Raw genomic sequence first — 12395 nt, 5'->3', positions numbered from 1 at the left:
TACCACTGATGTCAGAAACACTGTAGCTGGGTAAAGTAATGCTCAGGTCAGGCATGACAGCATCTTAAACTGCCCCATTTGACTTTGGTCTATAGGAAATTAAGAATTCAGAACAAGTTTTAGACCACCTGGCTAGCATTAGAATTCTGTATTTCTGTCATATAAGACAGAGGTGGTTAAACCAATATTATATTATATTTGGCAAGAAAATAATAAGTCATGGTTAGATAATAAGGTTTTTTTGTTGGGGTGGGGTGTGGTGTTGGTTTTGTTTGGGTCTTTTTTAACCCTATTGGTTTAATTTAAAACGTTGCTTCTGAAGTCTTCATTATAATTAGCTATCTTAAGTAGTCAACATTCCCCACATAAATAATCACAATTGGATTTCTGTTAAATTGCTGATTTCACAAATCTTATGTCTTCCTAAATATGCAACTGTAACCAACACAGCAGCAAACATTATGACAGAAGTCCAACTACACATCTGTTCCGTGGAACAGAAGCTTTTCTTGGACCGTGTTATTTTCCTTATCCTGTTTGAAGTTGCCAGGAGAGACAATGCTAGAAAGCTACTGTAGCTACTGTACCCTATCCTCATACATTCTTCTTTTCAGCAGTCTGGATCAAGTGTCTCTGAGAATTTTAGGTCAATTTGGATTTTAGAGACCTATACTGTTTTCCAGAATGGGATAACTGGAATCAGATTTTTTTAAAAAAAATTTTTTTTTTCTTTTTACAGTAAACTGAAACTTTCATTTCATTGGGACAACAATCCATCCAAGCTGTGAAATAGTGTTTGATTAATTATCGTTGTTTGTGCATCTTGCATTTGAATATCAAAAGAATAGAAAGGGTTTCAGTTCAAGGTGAAAGTTTTCAAGTAATCATTCGCTGTGGCCAGTTTGAACTGCTGTCCAGGAGGCCCTAGACTAACCTTGGTCTGCCAGTCACTGCATGGGGAGTGCCACATAACACTGCGCAGTTCTCTCTTTTTCAGCAGCCCTGTGACAGATAAACCTGATGGTTGCTCTGCTTGCTCCCAAATGAGCAAATGTGCAGAGCCAGTCTGCAGTGAAACAGTGAGTCAAGTGGCTCAAGACAGTGAGCTGTGGATAATGGGCACCAAGTTTGTTAACCAGTATCTTTCATATCTAAGTAATACACTTTCCTTTCTGCAACCTTATTAAAACAAACATTCTGGGAGCCTTTTTATTACAGTTATACAGTGTGTGCTTTACAGTGCTCTGTTTCCTGGAACAAGAACGTATCATAAAATCTCTACTGTTTAAAAAGATTGTATAGCAAAATAATACAGGGGGATGAAATATCATTTTTCAAATTTCTGGCAAGTATCAGTTTTCAATAAATCCTTTTCCTTGAGGAAATTTACTTTGCATAGTTACTAATCATACAAGTGCTTATGTGTGTTGATCCTAAATCTTATGGTTGAGATCCCCATGGCTTGCTGGGCAAGAAAGAATCCCTATAGCGGACTCCGTTTTGATGTTGCTAGAAGTAGATATACTCCTGGGGTACATATATATTGAAATCAGAGGTTTGTCATAGTCCTCTTTCATAAAATGAAGCCAAAAGCTTACAGTCTTTTCCTCCTTCTCCTAATGTCTGATCATTAGGGAAAATTCAACACTGTAGTTGGAAAAGACCAGTAATCATATTGGTGCCTGGAGTTTGACATATTGACAAATAAAGTAACATCAGAAGTGGTGAAAAATTAGACTTCCAGATCCAATCATCTAACTTAGCTTAAAATTGGAACTAGATCTAATATTTACAACTTCAGCTGACCTTTAATTAAAATAGACTTGTATGAAGTGACAAGTCCTGTGTGTACTTTCAGAAACTGCTATTACCAGTCTTCCCAAAATTCAACCAGTCAAATTTTACTTTGAGTGGTTCTCCTTTTTAACCTGCTTTTTACGCTGTTTGTCCTTGGATGAATAGTTGAGCTACTTGGTACTCCCACAGCTCTTCTGGTGAGGTTGCTTGGAAAACATCTCCATGGCAAATTTGCCAAGTTTGAAGTGCTTGTGTTGATTTGTAATTGTAAATTGAATCCCACTACCTAAGAGCTTAAAATAGTATCTACCAATTATTTATTGTATACTTTTGGAGCTTGTTAGAAGCTCAAAGAAAATCCAGTGAAGCACAAACTCACAGAAAGTATTTAAAAAAAAAGAAATACAAAATTACTCTAAAGAATGTACATCAATTCCAATATTTGTATTGTATACATTACACTGTTATATACATAAGTATCATTAAACAGTGATGCAAACAGTATATAAATGCCAGAATAAAGAAATTAGTTTTCCATTTCCAAGTCTTTATAGCACAGTAGTCTCTCCTCCTCCCCATAGCCATCTTCTGGGCTTTAAGTGATGTACAAAATCTTCTTGTTCTATGGAGTTGTTAATTTTTTTCATGGAGAAGAGACAAGAGGCATTAAAAAAAGAGACCTTCTGACTAGATATAAGGGGAAATATTTTCATGATGGCAAGTCAAGCAGTGGAGCAGGCTGCCCAGAAAGTTGTGCATTCTCTGTCCTTGAAGATTTTAAAGACCAGACTGGATAAAACTGTAAGCAACCTGGTCTGACCTTATAGCTCACCCCGTTTGAGGCAATCTAACAGGACAAGAAACCTCTCAAGCTTCCTGCCATTCTGAATTATCCTGTGATCTGATGAAATAATTATTTCTCAGATAAAGCAAATACCTGCATTAAGTATCTAAAATTGGTCATGCTTTGAGTCGGGTTCAGACCAGATGACATGTGGAGGTCCTGTCCAACCTATGTCATTTCTGGGTTCTGTGATTCTCAATTCTTAGCAAAATGACATATGAACTTTTCCCTTGTTTACTCAAAGTATTTCTGGCTACAGCAGAGATACTATGCAACCCTTGTCCTTCTAGTCCAGGACAGAATACTCTCTGCACAGACCTGTTTAATAGCTTTAGAATTGTTTTCAAGCCATTTGCCTCGAGCTTTTTTCCTTCAGATTTCTGCATTTAGGCTGCTATTGTGATAATATTACTAAACTCAATAACTGCTGTTAAAGTGAGGGAGCAGCATCTGCCAGACACAGAAATACAATTACAGTCAAGCATCAATGAAAGACTGCAACAGCATCTGCCTTTCCTGTGTCACTTCTGTAGCCTGTCTGCATGCAGCTTCCCAAAACAACCTGTAGTTTGTACGTCAGTATGCAATTCATTAGCTCTTCTGACGCCATTGCTCCAAGCTGGACTCACCTGACAGAAACTCTGCTAGTTATTATTACACAAGAAACTAGCTTTCTGATAGCACAGGAAGTTGAGAAAATAGTTTATTCTGTTGTGCATATGAATTATCATGTAGTTATCTAAAATCAGCTGTGACCTTATCTGCAGGCGTAAGTTAGACAATATTGAATTCTGAAATAACAGAATTCCAGATGCTATGACAACACGTGCTTATAATTCTCCAGGTAGTAACACGAATACCACAGGATTGTTTTATGGATGGTGTTCAGCTGGAGTTGCAGTCTTTGGGATCAGAAAAGAAAGGAGACCTTTAAAATCTCTCCAAAACAGGACTGTCAGACTGTGCTCTGTGCTTCCTTCTTCACTTACTATCAGGTCGTGACTTTTTCATTTTAATTTACATTGAATAAATTTGTCATCACCATCATCCAGTTTCCTGAACATGGGGAAATACTTGAAGCTGGTTCAAACAAGCACGATGATGATTTCACACTGGTTATTATCAGTTGAAGCACTGACAGACTCTTCAGTGGTCAGTCATCACATTAGAAAATGTAAATTTTAGTAGACACCTAAATAATTTGACACAGTGAGAGTCAGATTGCTCCCCTACACTCCAGGCCATTTTAAAACATTCTGGAATCTAATATAATTATTTTGCCAATAAGTAAGCAGGGGCACACACAATTCTGTCATTAGACGTTGCTTGTCATTGACTGCTGGGAAGGCAGTATACTTGACTAGATACTTCCATACTGGCACTTCAGCTGTTCTTCTGTGTTAAGCTGTGTTAAAACAAAGATGATGCTTGATTCCCTATAAATTTCAAGAGAAAATGCTGAAAAAAACATGCCAAAAAGTTTTTTGACTTTTTACGACAGGTATTGTATATCCTAAGGAACGCCTTCTGCCAAGAGTCCTTTCTTCGCTGCCCTATAGTGCCTTTGAATGTAGGTGAAGCTTTTGGCTATTGATATTCTATAAAAGTCATGTATATTCAATTTGTATTCTGCTGTTACCCATGCAAAACTGTTACCCAGTTCTCCTCTTCCATACAAGTCTCCTATGCATTTTGCATCTGCCTTTTTCTGGTGAGTTCTCATTTTCCCCAGTGGAGTCTGGCATGTGGGATGTGCCAGCCGGTTCATGGGATGCCGAACATTTTCATTCTCATCATGTTGTCGCTGTCAAAACACAAAGCTAGTGAAAAAGAAAGAGAAGTTTTCCAGTGGCTCTGTGTGGCTTTTCTCCCTGACACTTTACTTTTGGCTTATTAATGCACCTAGGATGATTTCTGGTCCATCCTGTAGCAGCAGAAACCAACCTGCAGTCTCCAGCATGTGTTAAGGTTGCTAGGCTGCTGTTTCATTCTCTCAGTTACGTAGATATTTGTTGATAGTTCAATTACTTGATTTCACTGAGCTGAAAATACGAACATTGCTAAGGATAAAAGCCATATAAACATCCCCATTTGCTCTTAAAAAAAACAATTTTTTACAATCATTTGGGGTTTGCAGTTCAAAATGATATTTAAATGTTAATCACTTGAAACTGTGGTTGGGCATATAATTCAATTATGGGACCATCTTAATTATGCAGATGGTGCTTATGAGCATCTGATACAATTACAGTGCCAATTCAGTACACATTCGTTCAAAGGGTTTAGCTGAAACACATTATTTCAATGTGTGTGGACAAATTCACTTTTTCAGGAAATGGGTTCATGGAATTGTAATACTGCTCTGCTCTGCTCATTGCTTTCAATGGCGTGTAAACCACAAGGTCTTTAACCATTCTGCTGTGTTCTGTGGTGGTCCTAGGCTTGCAAGAGTTTTCTTCATGTTTTTAGCATATCCAGAGGGATGAAAATGGAGACTTGAGGTAATAATCCATCATCCCTCTGGGTAGCCGGCGGTTTTATTTCTACTTGAATTTTTAACCTCCTTCTGAACGTTGCACCACATCTGGAGGCCAGGCATAAATCTCATCCAATCAAGCTGATAACAAAATAGGAAAATTAGTGGAATTTACTTTCACCATAAATTGGTGCAAAATAAATACAATGTAATTCTTGCTAAAATAAGACTCAACTTTTAATATTGTCCCTCCTTTTGGTGTGAGTACAATAAAAGAAACCCTTATATGTTTTACAGCATGGTTCAGTGTTTAAGGAAGATCAGTGTTTCTGCTTCCTAGAATATGTTTTTTTCATCTGCCTTTGTGTTAGTTTTAAAAAAAAAAAAAAAAAAATCTTATAAGCACTCCATGTGAGGCCAGCCTTGTATACCTAATTAATAATTAGATGCCATTAGGGGGGCTGTGATAGTGAAGAAAGATTAAGCAAAGAATTGGAATTCATACAGGGGAATATTCAGGAGGGGATATTTTAAAATGACTGAGAGTTTTGAAATGAATATAAACCTTAATGATTCTGGCCAAAAGTCATCCTCTAACTCATAGTAAGTAGGAGGAAAAATTTTTTAGGGATGATTTATTCTGCTTTCTCACAGTTTTTCACTTCCACTCCACCTCCTTTCTCACTGATTCTGATCAGAAATAGGTCATTAATCTTTCTCATGATCCACTGAGTATGGCCACATCTGTATTACCATTGAGCACATTATCTGTCCTCTTTAGATTTAGGCACTGCACGTATATTGCATAGATGATATACAGAATAGGTGTTGTCACTTCAGAAAAGCTGTGTAGTACCTGAGTTCCCACTTCTAAACAGTCCGCACAAGCACTTTCCTGTTCCAAATTACTTGCTCTGATAGTTAAAGGAGAGACTGTGCCTCTATTTGTTGCTGTGTATAGGATCAGTTTCTCTCATTTTTGGCATTTCGCTCTTACAGAAATGTCACAGATTATATCACCATGAATCTAATAATGGAAAATTCATGCCAGAAAAACTTGTCACATTGTAAATTCTAATTTCCAGCATTGGGTTTATTCATGTTTTGTTGAAACTAATCAGAGAATGGATTCAAATCCTGTGTATTCAGTGCAGTTCTAGGTCAGAATTGCTCTGAGGGTTTTTTAAGTGGGATCAATGATGGTTAGACTTCAAGCCCACTCTTCACACAGGAGCTAATAGAATCTGCAGAGTGCAGCTCTGCTGTGTGTGCACTTCTTAAGCATCACAAAAAGACATGCTGCTTGTCCACACAAACAAATACAACTGTAGTTCAGTTGTAAATTCTCTTATTACTGAGATTATTTTCATTTTTGCTTTATGCTTTGTTACAAGTACTGCTTGCAACATAAAATATTACTATAATATTAGTTAAAAATTAACATCTAGCAAAGTAAATCAAAGTACATACTTGCTTTCAGTTTTCTTCCTGTGTAAGTTAGGTACCAAGCCTCTGTGATGGAAGGACCAATCTAAGCTAATGTGTGTTACCTAAAAACAATGTGGGACCCCAGTGCAGAAGGACGGAGGGTAGAAACCAAAGGATTTGTAATGGCTAAATGCATGTCTTGGGATATTGTTCAAAACTCAGCAGCTGATTCTGCCTTCTAATAACTTGTTAACCTGTTCTTTATGGAAAAGATAATGTACAAGCTTGAAAGAGAAATGCATAATGCACAAGAACCAGGAGAGAATGAAGATTGTTTTGCCTTAGACATACAGATGGCTGTAAGAAGCAAATAGTAAGAAATGACATTGATGTTTACTTTTGGAACAAAATCTCAGAAGTTGAATGCATCAGAGGAACTGTTCCTGCAGCCTAATATGAAAATTATCCTGTTACTTCTGGTGGAGTCAACAGGGGTGTGGATTAGGTGCCACATAATTATCAGTCACAGAAATACAGATTCCAGAGGGGTCATACTAGTGCTGCTTATGATTTCATAACATTTTTTTAGCTATTAGTTCATGCAAAAATGTCACCTCATTTTTCCATCGTTGCCTTCTATGGGACTTCCTCTTATCTAATGTCAAACTTCATTTTCCACAATGTATAAAGAAGAAAATTCGGGTAAATTGATATTGACTTTTCTGTAGGCTAGAAAGGTGTGTTCTGCTCTGGCACCCTGTCATTCCAAAGCACTGCATTCCTGTCCTCCTTGAGAAAAGGGCTCTACTCAAGTATGCATCCATCTTTTATGTATCACTGTAGCCATTTACAGCAGTAATGAGACTCTGCCAAAATGACAGTAGGACCAGAGAGGTGTAGTGAGTGTACAATGTTCCAAAGGTTTCAGCAATGCAAAGGCAGGGTGCTATGCAGAGGAAACACCTTCTGAAGTTATTTTTTGGAGCAAAAGAAAAGCATCATGTGCAGCTAAGAAGCATGCGTTTCTTCCCTGATAGGTTGCTCTGTTGTCCATAGTTATGTATGTGCAGTTTGTTGAAAATGGAAGTTCCTTGAGCTGTTAGACGTGTATTTAAGATGGTATATTTGCTTGCTGAGGAATGGACGATGTCTTTTCCTTTTTACCTATAAACACATTTGTTTTCTGATTTAGTATTAGTGTGGTGCCTCACAGAGAGCCACAATGTTGCAATATTAAGACCTTCAAACTCATGGACAAAGTAGCAAGAATTTTGAGACCAAGAGAACTGAGTTAACATCATATACTGTTTGCAATGTACCATTTTTCTCAGGCTGATAGTAGTCAAAAGATGTGGATTTGGGCTTTTGTAAGAGCAATAGGTCATTTCCTGCTATTTTCCTTCTAAGTGTAAAATACCACGTATGCAGATGGCAATGACAATTTAACTGTATTGGTGTTTGATTGTCTCAGAGATCCAGCTTGTTGTTGGGATTGTATATACTTGTTATATGTGACAGAACTCTGGCTGGATAATCTAAGAGAACTTGCACAAGTACTGTCCAAGATTTTCTGGCTGAACTGATTAGTTCTGCCAACTGGCTGCTGTGTAGATGTGCAAAATATATATTTAAAAAAAAAAAAAAAATGCAAATTGCCTTTGTGCTGCTTTTCCACAACTGCACAGGAATCTCGTGTAACTGGAATGGAGTAGGTTCATAGAATTGTAGGACAGTGGAGGTTGGAAGGGACCCCAGGGGATCATTAGCCAATGAGACTGGACAACCCTTCCTCAAAGCAGAGCCACCTTGTTAGGTCAGAGCAGGATCCTCATGGCTTTATTCAGTAGCATCCTGAAAACCTCCAACAATGGAGAGACTGCACAACTCCTCTGAGCAATCCAGTTCACTGCTTGACTATCTTCAGGTATGATGTGAGCTTGGCTTTCCAGAAGTTTTAGTCCAGACCTTCCACTTCTCTCTTCTTGTCTCTGAGGAGAACCACATTTTCTTTCCCTCCATGATCAAATTAACCCTGCACTCCTTATCAAAACATGTCAAACTTCCAGAATTTCAGTTAGACTTAAGACAGCTGCTGGTAGAGAAAATTGGAAAAAAAGGTTCTTCTCATTGTGGACTATGTTTATGAGTGTGTGCATGGAATAGCAAGGTGGGGAGTATTTGCCATTTCCATGTATATTAAGCTGAAGACTTCTTTCAATATTTGTGTAGAATTTTGAACAAAGGGCGGGGGGCATAAAAAACCCCAATCTTTTAACTATTTTAAGATAGGTAGCACTGTTATATGTCTGTGTACTCCCCAGCTATGAGTGTACTAACATTCACTGTGGGTTTTTTCACCTTTTTAATGTAACAGGTAAATGAAGACCTTTAAACGTGGGTTGGCTTTGGTGACTAGGTTAATATTTTTTTGGATTTAAACCCAAAGTTCAGTCTTATCTTTATTTGATTATTACAAGATTAATGAATTATAAACCTTTCCTCTGTTTTCAGGCTTCTCAATGCCAATAAGATCAACTGCCTGAGGGTAAACACGTTCCAAGGTCTGCATAATCTCAAACTGCTATCTCTTTATGACAACAAGCTGCAGACCATCAGCAAGGGGCTCTTTGCACCTCTCCGATCGATCCAGACTCTGTGAGTATGCAGTTGTATCATAAATGACAGCACTCTTGTTTTCCACTAAAGGTGTTGCCTGTCTTTGCAAAGGCTTTGCATCTGACATTAAGACAATTTGGAAGAGACCCCAAGGTAGTAGCCCCTCCATTTCTTACAGAAATAAAAGGAGGAAGAAAAAGAAGTATTGCATAAATTCAGCACACCAGCGATCGGTACAGCCTGCCCATAGTGACATAAATGTCATAAGTGTATTAAGCTCCCAGAGCTGTTTGTTGGGAAGATAATACGTAAATTTGACTCTGTACAATATATGAAGAGCAGATTCTATTAAAACCATTGCCTAATAGTTTTCAATGAGCTAGTAAGTTGGTATCTCTCCTTACTGGGTCTTAGTCCTGCTGCACCTTTTGTGACTTCTGAAACTGTGTTTCAGCTGACATTCCACTTAAGGGCAATGATACATTGTATTGTTTGATCCCTTAAGAAAATCCACTAAACATTTTCTGAGAGTCTTTGTATTGGAGGTATTAGAAGACAGGTCAGAAGCAAAATTGGAAGCAAAAGTATAGAAATGACTCAATATTTTACAGAAGGAGGTTTCATGCTAAAGCTGTGAGTAATAAGGTAAACAGTACTCTTTCAGAGCTGGAGTTGGCAGTCTGGTACAAATGAAAAACAAGGAAGACCCCCCCCTCACCCAATATTGTTTGTGTGTGTTTATATATATTTGTGTGTGCATATATAGATATAAGGCTCTGTGTGTTTATGTAATATGCAAGTATATCCATTTCCAGTATTAAAATATATATGTGTATGTGTATATAGATGTACTGGAATATATATGCACATTATATATGTATATACATACACATACTATAGTACTGGAAATATATATATACACATGCACATATATATTTTAATACTGGAAATGTATTGGCCAAATTAGTTTTATAAATGTTTTAATTCATATAAAAGTGAACTAATAGGGATGGTTTCTAGCAGCAGGGTACCTGCTACTCCTCAGGCAGCCACAAGCACAACCTTAATTTCCAACAGATATCTGGCCAGTATGTGTTGCTGCAAACCATTAAGGCATTAGAATAATCATGTACAAACCCCCCCAGTCCTGCCCGTCCTTCCCCCCCACCCCGTGCTTTCTTCTGCTGCAGCATGCTATGTATGTACATAGATATGTATGTAAACAAGGGCAACAGAGAAGGTTCATTTACAGAGGTCTATAAGGTTTGTCAAGTTCAACAACAGGCAACACCCTTAAGGCATAAAAATTTCTCCTTGGTTTCCATGGGGTTTTATTGGCACTCCTGGCGACTATTACTTAGAATGGACTTGTTGCTTCACATCAAGATGGTTTTTCATGAAATGTTTTGATTCATTCTCCATTTTTAGAACTCCAAGTGATTGCCATTTTCTGCCTTTTTTCTAGAGCTACAAAACCAGTTCCATATCCTGTCTTTATATGCTTGCTTGTTCTTTGGACCTTTCACACCAGGATTGGCTCTACTACAACAGTAATCTTTAGTTTCTTTGGGCACTTTCTGCTATGTATGCTTTCACTTCCCGCTCTTTGACAGCCCCTGAAGTGACAGTTCATAAATATAACTGCAAACAGAAAAGAAGAGATGTTTCTACAGGTGGAAAAACCACACTAATAGTAACAGAGCAGAGTTCTTGTGAGGCTATAACTTTACACCTCTGTCCAAACCAAATTTAAACATCTTTCTTTTTTTAAACTGTCTTTGCAGTTATCGGAGAGCTGTGTCCTGCTCACTTGGAAGTTAGAGGGACAGGTGCAAGTTAACTTAACTGAGATCAGAATCAAACTCTGAGAAATACCTGACAAACTCTTCTGATAGAGTGCACAACTTTGTCGAGCAGAATGAATCATAACAGCAGCAGAGAAATGCTGTTTCTCTCTAAGATGCTCCAGCAGATTTCTATTAACAAAGTCTAAATAAATATCCAGTTAAAATCAATGCCTAATAGTACCTATCTCCAATTGTGTGGGAAATATGTTGTGCAAATTTTGCTAAAGGATAGAGTCAAGTTCTATCTTGCATAAACAGTTCAGTCTCAAATGTAAAAATTTTTGCTCCAGGAAAAAATACATATAAGGGAAATACTATTACACATGGTGTATATATGCAAATATCAATTCCACTCTTGAGAAAAGAGCTCTGGATCACTTCTGGCTTTGCCCACAGATCCAAGGCACTTTACTAATTTGCATTTTGATCCCTAGGAAACTGAGCTTGCCAATAAAAATTTTTTAAACCAGGATACAAAATGATCATCAGGTCAGGTGCACCTAAAAAGGTGCATTTCTCTCAAAAGGCAGCATATCAAGCTCTCAGGAGAAAACATGGGACTTTGTAGACAAGAGGTCTGTGTCCTTTAAAGCAGGCTTTGCTATCTTAATTTTTGTTTCCTCTGTGAAAGGACTTGCAGCAGGCTTAATGAGCTATGAAATGTGATAGCTCACAGAATTCTCCCATTCATGTGCAGCTCTGTGTGGTTTCCGCCAGGCCTGGGTTTTTGGAAGATTATTCAATTACTCTACTCTTCAGGTTTGCGTTTGTGAAAAACAGTGATGGAGTACAGTGTCACAGGTCACTTCTGATTAAACATCCCATCCTTCTTGCAGACATTTAGCTCAGAATCCATTTGTGTGCGACTGCCATTTGAAGTGGCTGGCTGATTACCTGCAGGATAATCCGATAGAAACCAGCGGCGCTCGATGCAGCAATCCGCGTCGCCTTGCCAACAAACGAATCAGCCAGATCAAGAGCAAGAAGTTCCGCTGCTCAGGTAATTAATTTATCCAGGCTGTACTGCACTTTCAATTCAGAAATAAGCAGGTCCAGAGAGCCTACTAATCGAATCTGCAGGACAGTGTTTGCTATAATGGATATTATGGAGCATCTTTTAAAATTAAATTTGGAAAATTCAGTTAGTTCTCCAGAAAGCCAATTATCTTATGGATTAAAAAAAAAAAAAAAAGGGGGGGGGGGGGGCAGTCTATAGCTGTCTTCTGTGTGTCTCTTAGAAACAAAGAAAAGAGAAAAGCTTGTGACATTTAATTTTAAAGAATTACTAGGTTATAAAATGTCTAAGGAAAACAATGAAAATGTATATGAATCCATGTGGCAAATATCATATTTTGAAGGGGTGGAAGGTGGATGGTTCGTCATCTGC

General features: G+C 37.9%; 1 protein-coding gene across 4 annotated transcripts in view; it reads left to right on the top strand.

Moving 5' to 3' along the window:
- SLIT3 (slit homolog 3 (Drosophila)) overlaps positions 1-12395 on the top strand; it is a 531488-nt gene that overhangs the window by 379950 nt on the left and 139143 nt on the right. For all 4 annotated transcript variants that reach the window (XM_010579134.1, XM_010579133.1, XM_010579136.1 and 1 more), the window contains exons 13-14: positions 9057-9200; positions 11845-12008. In XM_010579134.1, the coding sequence (XP_010577436.1) occupies positions 9057-9200; positions 11845-12008 (308 nt within the window). The remainder of the gene's footprint in view (positions 1-9056; positions 9201-11844; positions 12009-12395) is intronic.

The sequence above is a fragment of the Haliaeetus leucocephalus genome, unplaced genomic scaffold (assembly GCF_000737465.1).
Source record: "Haliaeetus leucocephalus isolate CR32 unplaced genomic scaffold, Haliaeetus_leucocephalus-4.0 Scaffold656, whole genome shotgun sequence".
Taxonomy (NCBI): domain Eukaryota; kingdom Metazoa; phylum Chordata; class Aves; order Accipitriformes; family Accipitridae; genus Haliaeetus; species Haliaeetus leucocephalus.
The sequence above is the reverse complement of the archived record's forward strand: the minus strand, read 5'-3'. Positions and strand labels throughout refer to the sequence as shown.